Source organism: Bos taurus, chromosome 4, assembly GCF_002263795.3.
Source record: "Bos taurus isolate L1 Dominette 01449 registration number 42190680 breed Hereford chromosome 4, ARS-UCD2.0, whole genome shotgun sequence".
NCBI classification, from domain to species: Eukaryota; Metazoa; Chordata; class Mammalia; order Artiodactyla; family Bovidae; genus Bos; species Bos taurus.
Genome location: NC_037331.1, coordinates 32043177 through 32056897, shown reverse-complemented (window position 1 = coordinate 32056897; position 13721 = coordinate 32043177). Strand labels below are relative to the sequence as shown.

The 13721-nt window shown below is 40.5% G+C and overlaps 1 protein-coding gene across 3 annotated transcripts in view; it reads left to right on the top strand.

Annotated features, from left to right (window-relative positions):
* IGF2BP3 (insulin like growth factor 2 mRNA binding protein 3) overlaps window positions 1-13721 on the top strand; it is a 144548-nt gene that overhangs the window by 31266 nt on the left and 99561 nt on the right. For all 3 annotated transcript variants that reach the window (XM_059885708.1, NM_001192288.4, XM_059885707.1), the window contains exon 3: window positions 8871-8919. In XM_059885708.1, the coding sequence (XP_059741691.1) occupies window positions 8871-8919 (49 nt within the window). The remainder of the gene's footprint in view (window positions 1-8870; window positions 8920-13721) is intronic.

The following is a 13721-nucleotide window of genomic DNA, read 5'->3' as shown; positions in this document are numbered from 1 at the left end:
CAAAGTGATGTCTCTCCTTTTTAATATGCTGTCTAGATTTGTCATAGCTTTCCTTTCAAGGAGCAAATGTCTTTTAATTTCATGGCTGCAGTTACCATCTGCAGTGATTTTGGAACCCAAGAAAATAAAATCTGTCACCGCTTCCACTTTTTCCCCTTCTATTTGCCATGAAGTGATAGGACTGGATGCCATGATCTTCGTTTTTTGAACATTGAGTTTTAAGCCAGTTTTTTTACTCTCCTTTTTCACCCTCATCAGGAAGCTCTCTAGTTCCTCTTCACTTCTGCCATTAGAGTGATGTCAGCTACATATCTGAGCTTGTTGATATTTCTCCTGGGAATCTTGATTCCAGCTTGTGCTTCATCCAGCCTGGCATTTCTCATGATGTGCTCTGCATATGAGTTAAATAAGCAGGGAGACAATATGCAGCCTTGCTGGACTCCCTTCCCAAGTTTGAGCCAGTCTGTTGTTTCATGTAATCTTCTCACTGTTGTGTGTGTCAGTCACTCAGTCATGTTTGCGACCTCATGGATGGTAGCCCGCCAGGCTTCTCTGTCCATGGAATTCTCCAGGCAAAAATACTGGAGTGGGCTGCCGTTCCCTTTTCCAGGATATCTTCCTGACCCAAGGATCAAACCCATGTCTCCTGCACTGCGGGTTAATTCTTTACTGTCTGAGTAACTAGGGAAGCCCTTGGACAGGTAAAGTTGTGCTTTTATCTTAGAATCTGTAAAATGCTGACTTGTGAGGTTAGATAACAGACGTTGTCTTAAGCAGTTTGGGCTTCTATATAGACTGGACAGCTTAACAGATGCTTATTTCTCACAGGTCTAAAAACGGGGGAGTCCAAGGTCAAGGTGCAGGTGGGTTCTTGGAGTTCTTGCTGAGGGCCCCCTTCTCGGCTTGTAGACCGATGCCTTCTTGCTGTGGGGTCACATAGCCTTTTCTCAGAGTGTGCAGTGAAGACAGCCCTGGTCTCTCTTCTTAGAAAAACTGTAGTCCCATTATGGGGGCTCCATGCTCCTGTCCTCAGTAAGCCTAAATAATCCTCAGAGGCCCATCTCCTAACACCATTGAATAAGGAGAGGGGCTGCAACATACGAATTTGGGGTGGGAAAGGTAAACATTCAGTCCATAATGGACATAAAGCACTTGCTTGTTTACATTCTTATTTATACCTGGTGTCAGGCTTTAATGTGAAGGGCGGGGGGGAGTAGAGATCAAAGACTTTTGGCAAAAACCTAGTAATCTAAATTTAAGTCGAAAATAACCATTCGCACTTCCCTGCTGGTCCAGTGGCTAAGACTTCTTGCTCCCAAGGTGGGGGGCCCGGGTTCCATCCCTAGTCAGGAAACTAGATCTGGAATGCTGCAGCTAAAAGATTCTACATGTTGCAACTAAGACCTTGAGCAGCCATTTAAATAAATAAATATTTAAAAAAAATAAGAAACAAAATAACAATTGGCCCTCCATGTCTGTGAGTTTTGCATCCATGGATTCAACTCACTGCAGATGAAAAATAATTGGGAAAAAAATTCCGGGAAGTTCCAAAGAGGAAAACTTGAATTTGCTTTGTGTGGGCAACTATCTGCCTTTTATTTATATTGTATTTACATCCGTTTACATAGCATTTACTTTGCATTAGGTATTACAAGTAATCTAGAGATGATTTAAAGTATTTGGGATACTATCCATTTTATATAAGGGGCTTGAACATCTGTAGACTTTGGCATCTGGCCAGCAGGGCCGGGGGTACTGGAACCAGTCCCTTTGAATATGGTGGAAGGATGACTGTAATCAGCATGGACATGTGGTTTATTTCTCTTTCCAAAAAAATGTATATTGTCTAGTTCTGGCCTAGAAGCGATGACCAGCCCAGTATCAGTGAGCATTCTAGTGACCAGGTTGTGTTTCAGTATATTATTTCTGACTAAAAGGAACCAGTGTTTGTAGACAGAACTGGTTGAAGATGGTGGCCGGAAGTATACAAATTGGAACCTGGATAATCATAACAAAGCAGACAAACTCCCAAAGATTACTGGAGAGCTGCATCATTTCAAAAGATGCAGGATCTGTGTGTAGAAGCTTCTACTGATTAGCCAAAAATGGGGGATTTCGTGCAGTGGGTTGATAAACACAGAATATCCGTGCATACATAATGCTGTGTGTGTGCGCTAAGTCACTTCTGTCGTGTCTTGACTCTGTGCGACCCTATGGACTATATAGCCTGTCAGGCTCCTCTGTCCATGGATTCTCCAGGTAAGAATACTGGAGTGGGTTGCCAGTGCCCTTCTCCAGGGGATCTACCCTACTCAGGAATCAAACCTGCGTCTTTCATCTAACCTGCATTGGCAGGCTGGTAGAAAATAAGCATTTAGCCGTCTTTGGACAATGCCAGGGGACCAATTCATTATTCTGAAAAGTTTGAAATAACAATGTCTTTGAACTGCAGAAAGAGGACACTGAGATGAGGGTTTGCATGAAGCTGGTTTATTTTGGCGATGGTTTCAAGAAGCAAGAGAGAGGGAGTGGAAAGAGTGAAACGGAGGCTTGGGAAAAGCCAACGAAGGGCACTTTATTGAGGCAACAGGGCCTTTGAGACATGAACAGGTAGGCCTCCCAAGTGGGAGAACAAGGGCATTTATCTACTGGTTCCCACGTTCTCCTCTGTAATCTGCAGGTTGTCTTCAGGGTTTCATCTCTCCTCTTCCTCTGGACTATCCTTGAACTCTGCTGAGGCTTGGGTGAAAAACCTGAGGAAAAACAGATGCCTAAGGGGTGCTTCGGAGAAGGCGATGGCACCCCACTCCAGTACTCTTGCCTGGAAAATCCCATGGATGGAGGAGCCTGGTAGGCTGCAGTCCATGGGGTCGCTAAGAGTCAGACACGACTGAGCGACTTTGCTTTCACTTTTCACTTTCATGCATTGGAGAATGAAATGGCAACCCGCTCCGGTGTTCTTGCCTGGAGAATCCCAGGGACGGGGGAGCCTGGTGGCTGCCGTCTATGGGGTCACACAGAGTCGGACACGACTGAAGTGACTTAGCATAGCAAGGGGTGCTTAGGGATAGAAGAAGGAGGACAACTTCCCTGTGCCCAGGGCTGTCCCACAGTGGTGGATGAAATCAGAGATGAGCTAGGGGATGTGATAAGTGGCACAAAACCCTCTGCTGCAGAAAGGAAAGAATCAAATGTTTATCCTGCTTTCACTCTATTCATTGTGGTTCAGAGTCTCCAGATATGTGATAAAGGAAAGTTGTTCTTCATGGAAGAACTCCAGGTAAATTTAAAAAGTATGGAAGGCATGATACAATGCTGCTGCTGCTGTTGCTGCTGCTGCTGCTGCTAAGTCGCTTCAGTCGTGTCCGACTCTGTGTGACCCCATAGATGGCAGCCCACCAGGCTCCCCCGTCCCCGGGACTCTCCAGGCAAGAACACCGGAGTGGGTTGCCATTTCCTTCTCCAATGCATAAAGGTGAAAAGTGAAGGTGAAGTCGCTCAGTCCTATCCTACTCTGAGCGACCCCACGGACTGCAGCCTACCAGGCTCCTCCGTCCATGGGATTTTCCAGGCAAGAGTACTGGAGTGGGGTGCCATCGCCTTCTCCGATGATACGATGAGGAAATCCATTTTCAACCTTGAATGAAACAGTGGATTTAGGGACTGATCATTAGTGACTGCAGCATCACAGAAAGACAGCCAGAGATAACCTCTCCCTGACCAACAAAAATCTTCAGGTCCAACTAGTACTTTTATAGGGTCAGAGTAACATATTAAACACCATGGGGAGTGTAAGTAGCAAAATCCAGGCAGTGAGAAACCAGAAAATGGCAGGTTTGTGTGTGTTTTTTGTTTCCTGACTGAGTGCAGCAGTGTGCGCACGGGACCTTTTGAAGAAGTTAGCCGTTATCTTCATTACCTCCACCATAGTTTGGCCTCAGGTCAAACAACAGGGGGTTTCCCTTGTGGCTCAGCTGGTAGAGAATCCTCCTGCAATGCGGGAGACCTGGGTTCGATCCCTGGGTTGGGAAGATCCCCTGGAGAAGGGAAAGGCTACCCACTCCAGTATTCTGGCCTGGAGAATTCCATGGACTGTATGGGGTTGCAAAGAGGCTTCTCTCCTTGCTATTCTACTTGCTATTTGTCTACTTAAAGAGTAACTTAAAGACAAACTTAAAGAGTTACTAAAAATACTATTTTAAAAGACATGAGAATGACAGAATATATGGGGATGATGGTTACATTCTGGGAGGTAGGCATCAGGGAAGAGCATGGTAGTTTCAGTTGTCTTGTTCTAATTATTTGGGTGGGTGGATTCATATATGTCTATGTTTTGTATTAACAATATAAAGATGTTATGCATCTGTATATATCAAATTCAACATAGCAAACAATTATTAATATTTAAAATGACTCAGAATGCAATGAATAAAACCCAGAATGAGTTATTTGTACAAGATTTATGACCTTGACCTTCAAATTAATAGCAAGAAAATGTAGTGAAGGGATTTTCTTGTGTCAAACAGACCTTAAGAGACAGCTACTCTACACATGTGGGCATATTGTTGGTATCTTGATATAATCAGGTCAACTGTAAAAAGATAGCAATTAAGCAATTGGAAATAGAGTAAGTATTCTGTACCTAAACAGCATACTAAAAAGCAGAGACATCACTTTACTGAGAAAGGTCTATATAGTCAAACCTCTGGCTTTTCCAATCATCATATACAATGTGAGATGAAGTGTGTACAGTTGGTTCAGCAAAAAGGCTGTGTGCTGAAATATTGATGCTTGTGAATTGTAGTGCTAGAGAAGACTTCAGAGTCTCTTGGATTGCAAGGAGATCAAACCAGTCAATCCTAAAGGAAATCAACCCTGAATAGGAAGGACTGACGCTGAAGCTCCAGTGCTTTGGCCAAAGACCCTGAGGCTGGAAAAGATTAAGGGTTAAGGGGGTGACAGAGGATGAGGTGGTTAGATAGCATCACCTACTCAGTGGACATGAGTTTGAGGAAACTCAGGGAGATGGTGGAAGACTGAGGAGCCTGGTGTGCTACACTCCATGAGGTTGCAAAAAGCCGGACACAGCTTGGTGACTGAACACCAAAAATGTTCTGTTCTGTTAAGGAATTTTTGTTAATCATTTTAAGAAACTATAATGGTGATAGTTATTTTTAAAGCAAAAAGGTCCTTTAGTAGGTTTTTCCAGATGTACTGTAGCATGACAGGTCGTGTATGTGGGATTTGTTGGTACACATTTGAGTAGAAATAAATAAGATTTAGGTAGGTAATCATACTTGATAAACTGATACAGGCATATGGAGGTTGATACGATTTCTCTAGTTTGGTGTCAACATGAAAATTTGTATAAAATCAATTTAAATCTGTACTATTTATTACTAAAAATTTTGAAGATGCCCTTAGAAGTCTATATGAGTTCTATTGGCTCTTAATCCTGTACTTAAACCAACTTTTAATAAATAGTGAGTACTGGATTTTACAGAAACTATTTCAAGCATAATAAGCATTTTTGAAAGGTTAAATGGAAGAATTCCCTGGTGATCCAGTGGTTAAGACTATGCTTCCAGTGCAGGGAGTGTGAGTTTGATCCTGATCAGGAAACGAGGATCCCACAGGTTGAGTGAGTGGCAGGCCAAAAAAGAAAAAAAAGGTTAAATGAGAACTTAAACTTTACCTCATTTTTCCCTGTTGGCAGAAAAGCCTTAAATTAAATTCTATATGATTAACTTATAGATTGTGTGGAAGTTTTCTTTGAAAATAGCACAGGTGGTTAACTTCTTTGTCTCCTGTTTCTGGTCTCAAAAACCTGAAAGTTTTCTTTGAAATAGCACAGGTGATTAACTTCTTATTCTCCTGTTTCTGGGGCTGTTGATCTTCCCACTGTAATTTTCTATATTCCCACTGTCTTCCCACTGTAATCCCACCATGACTTTATCACATCAGCTGTAATAAAGTCACTGGGAATGTTCGTAGTTTCTGCATGGTGGGTCTGTGAGTCTTGTGTTTTGTTCCCCTCTCTGTATTACAACAAATGTTAATTTAACTATCAATTGAGTGCTGCTCAGCTGCCAAACAGTGCTCCAGGCTGTGACTGCGACAGTAAACAAGACAGCCTAACGAGTCCCTGCCCCTATGGGGTGTGATCCTTGTAATAATACTTGGGTTGTGTTTTAGGAGGAGGTGAAATGCCAGCTTATTTTGTTGGTAGTTAAAATTAAACTCTAATGATTCGGTAATCACAGAGGAGAAACAAATACCAGTATCTGTTTTCTTGACTCTTAGGTATTTAGAATCTAATTTAAATATAACCTAATTCTGAAAGCTCAGATGGGAGATGGGAGCTGGGAAAACAAAGTCGGAAAACATAGTTCTAGATGTCAAAACTCTATGCTGTGCTTAGTCGCTTCAGTCGTGTTCAACTTTTTGAGACCCCATGGACTGCAGCCCACCAGCTTCCTCTGTCTGTGGGATTCTCTAGGCAGTAATACTGGAGTGGGTTGCCATGTCCTTCTCCAGGGGATCTTCCTGACCCTGGGATCGAACCTGAGTCTCCTGCATTGCAGGCGGATTCTTTATCTCTGAGCTACCAGGGAAGCCTGTCAAAATACTAACTTTATGAAAATAATCCTGATGTTTGTCTAAAGTGAAACTTTAGAGAATCAGATAATGGAAACTGGACAGTCAGTTAAGGGAAATAATTATTCTGGTGTAACTTCTAATAAATAAATAGGTGTCAGATGTACAATTTGAAGAATATGTGGGGAAAACATGGCTAATGGATTACTTCTAATGAACAAAAAATGGTGTCCTATTTAAAGAAATTCTTGGGAGCCTTGTGAAGTAGGTATTTGTTCTTGTAATAAAGAAGAATTACCTGCTTGGTGACCTTAAGTCTGTGTACACTTTTGTGTGTGCATTGGGGAAATTTCTTTAGTAATATATATACCCATATATATACACCCAGAAACAGAGTCCACTAGGATTGAATCCTGGGTTTCTTAACACTGTGCTGTTTTTTCTTAATGTGTCAGTTGCTTGATTAAGACCGATTAGTACTTGCAAATGTGTAGTAAATAATTCTTACTTCTTAGTTACCCAGGCTGAATATTTACACAATGTGAGTAACTTTTCTGCTTGCTAAAGCAGTACATGGAAGATTTGAAATCTGTGTTTTAGGAATACTTTTATTAGGGTGTGTTTTTTTAAGGTTTTTATAGAAGAATATAAAACTTATACAAAGACAGAGATACAGTATGCCTCCAGCAGCTTAAATAGTTATTAGCGCATGATTTATCTTTTAAACAAATTCCAGGATAGGATGTGTAAAATCTAAGACTACACGGTGTTTGAAAATGTTTTCTTAAATTGACATTCTCTCACTATCTCTGATACTTGCCCTTGGTGATTATGCTTTGTTTTACTGTCTAATAAAAATAATGTAAAAATGATTTTCCTTTCATCCTCTATTTTATGATTACAAACAGGACATACCTGAGTTTGGCTAATTAACATGCTAATATAGCGTTCCCTAAAGGTGGGCCACAGCCCATGGGGTCGCCAGGACTCAACCTCGCGATTGAATAACAGCGAGGGGATAGGCAGTGTGGTGGCGTTCATTTAAGTTTTGTGATGAACGGAAAAGAACTATACTATCAATGTAGTCTGCGCTGAGGTACCTAGAAGTGGATCATTGGCCCTGGAAAGGGAAATTGACTGTAGAGCTAGAGGTTAATTATTTCACTTGAGATGTCATGCCCAGTTGCTAGTCTCTTTTTAAAAAATAGCTGGTTGACTTTAAATTCCTTTCCCTTGTAAGAGGGTGATTGGTGTGTGGTGTCCAGAGTACAGTCTCACATAATTCGTGTTGCTTCCTTCTTTCCATCCTTCCTCTCTTACTCGGATAGTTTTGAGGAGGGAGTAGAAGAGGAGGAGGTGTGTAGTATAATAGTTTTTATTATTTTACAAAGTATATATTGTGTTCTATATACATAGTATATATATAGGAATATGTGTAGGCATTGAAACTCAGGTGGGGGATTTTTAATGTTTTTTTTGTACCCTGGATTCCTTTGGCAGCCTGAAATGTGTGGACCTCTTGGAATATTTTTAAATGCATAAAATAAAGCACATAGGATTATAAAGGAAATTATTTTGAAATACAGTTAGAAAATGTTAAAGCTAATAATAACATGTGTTTCTTAACATACATAAATAACAAGTTGTAGCAACACAGCGAACTATCACAGTAGTGAACATACAAGATCTGCAACACCTTAATGTAAAATGAAAATGCCTGACTTATTTTAATGTCAAGAGTACAAGCCGTGTAATTCTACTGTGGTTTAATTCCAACATTCACTATTGAAGGTGGCTAAATATCACTTAGGGGATAGTGAAAATAAATATGACCCCCACCCGTCTGCACCCCACCGCTCCTGTCCACCTTCGTTGAATTCTGTCCATGAATCCTTTGGCTGTGATCTCAGATTAAGAACATCTGGACTAAGGCTTTGTGTTCTGGGATGCTTGCTTTGAGGCTAAAGGGTTTGAACTTAGCATACAGTCATTAGATGAAATGTGTTCACACATTGTGTCTGCCAGTTTTAGTGGCTTTTAGAGTAAGCCACAACAATCCAATGACGCTAGGTTTCCAGTGGTCTCAGTGTGCATCTTGTGATTAACTTGGTCTCCTTTTTCTTTCTTGGGCTGTGTTTTCTTAGTATATATTGGTATGTAGTTAATAAATATATCTTAGGTAGTTTCAAAACATCCATGTTGGCTATAAATATCTTTTGCTTTTATGTTTTTTTTTTTGTTTTCTTTTAAAAAACATTTTAATTCTTCTGCAGGATTCGGAAACTTCAGATACGAAATATCCCGCCTCATTTACAGTGGGAGGTAAGAACTTCTATGTTTAAAACTAAGATTTTAGTATCTAAGCCTGTTGATAGTTTTTCCGAAGATTTTCCTCCTCTTTCCACCTCTTGGATGTGCTTGAACACAATCCTTCTCTATTATGGTCTTTGTCTTGCACTGGGCTTTTCTTTGTAAGGGTATATTACTTCTTTGAAAACAAATCTGCTCTTTGAGGTACTTTAAGAAATTGAAATAGGTTCTGGTATAACTGGGCAAACTTCGTCATTCAATCACATCCCACAGAATCTTGTTTGAGATCTTTCTATGAGTTTTGCTCATTGTATTTAAATATGAAGTTCTCTGGCAATCTTTTTAAAAAGATAAATACTGCTATTTATGCTTTATTTTAAAATGTTACTGTGCTTTCTTTTGCTCAGATGGTGGCACTGTGGTAACTGTATATAAACCCAAATCTTTTAGCACAGTTGAATAGCCTGTGTCAGCAATTTCCAAACTATGTTGATGATGTCAAGGTGAGAATTTGAGAACCCAGTAGCTGAAAAGATAAAAGAAAATGTCTGTTGACTCTTTCAGATAATGGAATGTGAAAATTCTTAAAACCTACTTCGGAGATGGTAGTGCAGGGAAAACTGCTCAGCTTTTATGTATTTTTAATATAAAAATCAGAAGTAACTAGGTTTGTGTGTTTAACATTAGTTTTCTAAAATGGCATTTGAAGAGACTCTGAACTATAACCTTCATCAAAATGCAAAGAATGGTTAAAAGATTTGAGTTGGGTCTCCAAGTCCCAGTTGGTAACAGATAGCTTATGCTCACAGTATTTTGCAGCACATGTATTTTCAGAACAGTATTACTGAATTTAATCTTTGCAGGAGGACTTGATTCTTTGGTCTATCCTGAACATTTTTCAAGTTACATAATGTATAAAAGGTATATTTTGTAGACAGAATCAGTGACTTCTTAGGTTAAACTCAATGCATTTTCTTGTTTTAGTTTAACATCTGTTTAGGAAATTCAGTATCTTGTTGGGTGGGTCCCTGAATGAGTGTTATGGTATCAAGATTACTGGTTTAATCCCAATTTTTATCAATTTATTTTAAAGTGAAGTATTGTTGATTTACAATGTTGCATTCGTTTCTGGTATACAACTAAGTGATTGAGTATTACACACACACACATACACATATATATTCTTTTTCAGATTAGTTTCTGTTACAGGTTATTTTGTTATTGTTTAGTCACTGAGTTGTGTCCAACTCTTTGCAACCCTATGGACTGTAGCCTGCCAGGCTCCTCTGTCCATTGGATTTTCTAGGCAAGAATACTGCAGTGGATTACCATTTCCTTCAGGGTGTCTTCACCCACCAGGGACCAAACCCGTGACTTCTTCATTGACAAGTGGATTTTTTTACCACTGAGCCACCAGGGAAGCCCCTATAGGTTATTATAAGATACTGAATATAATTCTCTGTGCTACGCAGAAGGTCCTTGTTAGTTTATTTATAGTAGTGGCGTCTGTATTCATTAATCTCTTCATTTTAATATGGGCAGCGTTAAATGTGATTTTCTATCTGGGAACTAGATCTGGTTTAACGGCTTTCGATGAAAGAGTCAGGTGGTGGCAGCCACTTTTAAGTGAGTTACTAGTGTACTAGCATAGCATCTGTAGGCAGTGGTTGTTGCCTTATACTTCATCCTGTTGCTTCAAATTTCGCTCGCAGTGGATTCTCAAGCATTGTTGATTGTACTTTTGGTGGCTTCTCAAGCTTTCAGTTCATTGCAGTCTTCCTTATTCTGGGTAAAATTTAATCTCTGATAATAAATCTTTATTTGTCATATCTAACTTTTTCTTTTATATTTCATTTCCCCTCCCCATAGTCCTTTGAGGTGAAGTAAAGTTGGAGACATTATCTCCATTTTCAATTAGGCAAATATGGGCCCACAGGGTTCAAAGAACTAAGTAAGAACAGATACAGAATTTAAAGAAGCATGGATCTAGACTTTGAAACTCTTGACCTTTGATCCCTTTGAAATTTAAAGAGTGGTTTGAAATACTGATTAACAAAATTTATTGAGGGTTTGTCAGAAGTAGGATGAACTGTTGGGATTTTTGCTTTCCTTGAAGACTTGAATGAACACCATCTGTTATTTCCTTTCTGAGGAGTCAGATTTTTGAGGGTCTTTGTTTTCAAACTTTTTATTTTATACTGGGGTATAGCTGATTAACAATGTTGTGATACTTTCAGGTGAACAGTGAAGGGACTCAGCCGTACATACACACGAATCCATTCTCCCCAACGCTCACCTCCCGTCCAGGCTGCCACATAACGTTGAGCAGAGTTCCTTGTGCTGTACTATAGGTCCTTGCTGGTTACCCATTTTAAATATAGCAGTGTGTACATGTCCATCCCAAACTCCATAACTATCCCCGCCCCCCCCACCCCCGGCCTCTATAAGTTTGTTCTCTGTCTGTGAATCGTTTTCTGTATCTAAGTCTGTGAGTCTCTTTCATTTGTATCATTTCTTTTTAGATTTCCACGTGTAAGGGATGTCATACGATAGTTCTCCTTCTCTGACTTCACTCAGTATGACAGTCTCTAGGTCCATCTGTGTTGCTGTAGATGGCATTTTTTCATTCTTTTTAACGGCTGAGTAATATTCCATATGTATATGTACCATATCTTTGTCCATTCCTCTGTTGGTGGACGTCTGGGCCATTGTAAACGGTGCTGTGGTGAACACTGGGGTGCGTATATTCTTTTGGATCATGTGCTTCTCTGGACACACGTGCAGGAGTGAGATCTCAGGGTCATGTGGCAGCCCTGCTGTTAGTTCTTAGGGAGCTCTGTGCTATTCTTCACAGTGGCTGCATCTATTTAATTCCCACCCGCAGAGTAGGAGGGTTTCCTTCTCACCCTCTCCAGCGTTGCTGGTGGGTTTTTTTGATGATGGTCATCCTGACTGGTGTGAGGTGGTATCTCATTGCAGTTTTGATGTACATTTCTCTAATAATTAGTGATGTTGGACATTTTTTCATGTGCCTTTTGGTCAGCTCTGTATCTTCTCTGGAGAAATGTCTATTTAGGTCTTCTGCCCATTTGTTTATTGGGTTTTTTGATGCTGTGAAGCATCATGAACTGTTCATAAATTTTGGAGACTAATCCCTTGTTGCTCACATCATTGCAAATGTTGTCTCCCAATCTGTGCATTGTCGTTTTGTTTTGTTTATTGTTCCCTTTGTTGTGCAAAGGTCTTGAGTTTAAGTAGGTCCCATTTGTTTATTTTCATTTTTATTTCCATTATTCTGAGGAGTCCCTTTGTGTAACATTTGGTTTGTACACCCTGACTGTGGCGGTCGTCTCATGCCAAAGCCTTATAGAAGGTGAGGTTTTGCACTTACAGGTTTGGACTCCCTCTACAATGGAGAAGTTAGACTTTGACTCCACTAATTAATCTAAGAGTCACTATATGGAATGACCAGACATTGCACACTTCCTGACTTGATACAATAGGAAATATATAGCAACACAGATGAAATACTCTTGTTAAAAAAATAAAGGTTTAAGTGGGATTCAATGTCAATCTGACTTTGAGTTTCTAAAAAGTATGGAAGGGAGAGGCACCGGTGAAATGATGCCATGAAGAAACATAATAGCCAACTCCAGTATATGGGACGTTGTACAGGACAGATGACATTATTTACTCATCGAGCGATGGCATATTAAAAGGGAAGGGGACTGTTAAGGAATGAGACTTATGAGGATAACAAAAAAGCAATCACACACCTGAACTAAGTTATTGGTGAACCTTGTCAACAGTCTTGAAGGAGCAGCATGGAATATCTTGAAAAGCCTGTTTTTTGCAGAAGGCTTTTGGAGTCAGACTTACAATTGTATCCCAGCTCCACTACTTACTAGTTAGGGGATGTCTGAAGTGATTTTTAAAAAATTCTTTTAGTCTCATTTTCTTCCTTTCTAATATGGGGATAATAATAGCCACTTCATTGAATTGCTGTGGACATTAGAAGGATTATATATGCTTAAGCCCTTAAAAAATGCTTAGTACATATAAGTGCATGCTACATTTTTGCTATGATATGAACAACGAATTCATTTCCTCCCAGCTTTAAGTTCTTGTGCTTAACTCAGATCCAGCCTGCAGCACAACACAGAAGACCACTAGATATCACACCAAGAGGAATTTAATGTGCAGACTTACACAAGTGCTAGTTACACAAGTGCTGAACGAACAGGATGGAACCCGTAGATACTGGCTGTAGAGAGCAGTTACACCCTGAGCTGAGTGGGGGAGAGAGGGGCCAAGGGAAGAGGCTGAGGTTATGAGATACCAGAAGCTGGGACGAAGGGCTCAAGTAACTGAGAATGAGCAAAGGGATGCTCCCTGGCCATGGCTGGTGCTGGGGATGGGGAAGAAGGGAGGTGATGAAGCTGGTTCTGGGGATGCCCAGAGCATCTGGAGTCTGAAACCCATTGCTGTTAGGATGATGCTGAGAGGAACAGCTGATTAATGGGGAAGAACATGTGCCATCTCTTCTTCCGCCTTCCATTTTCCCTCTAGTGCCTTCTTTTTTGGATATTTTAAATTTTTATATATGTATGTACATATTTGGCTCTGCCAGGTTTTTAGTTGCAGCATGTGGGATCTAGTTTCTCAACCAGGGATCAAACCCACGCCCTCTGCATTGGGAACATGGAGTCCTAGCCACTAGACCACCAGGGATGTCCCCCTTCTAGTGCCTTCAATCAGCAGAAACCAGTGGGAAACCGCTGACAAAGGTGCGACAGGGTGCAAAGTCCCAGCCC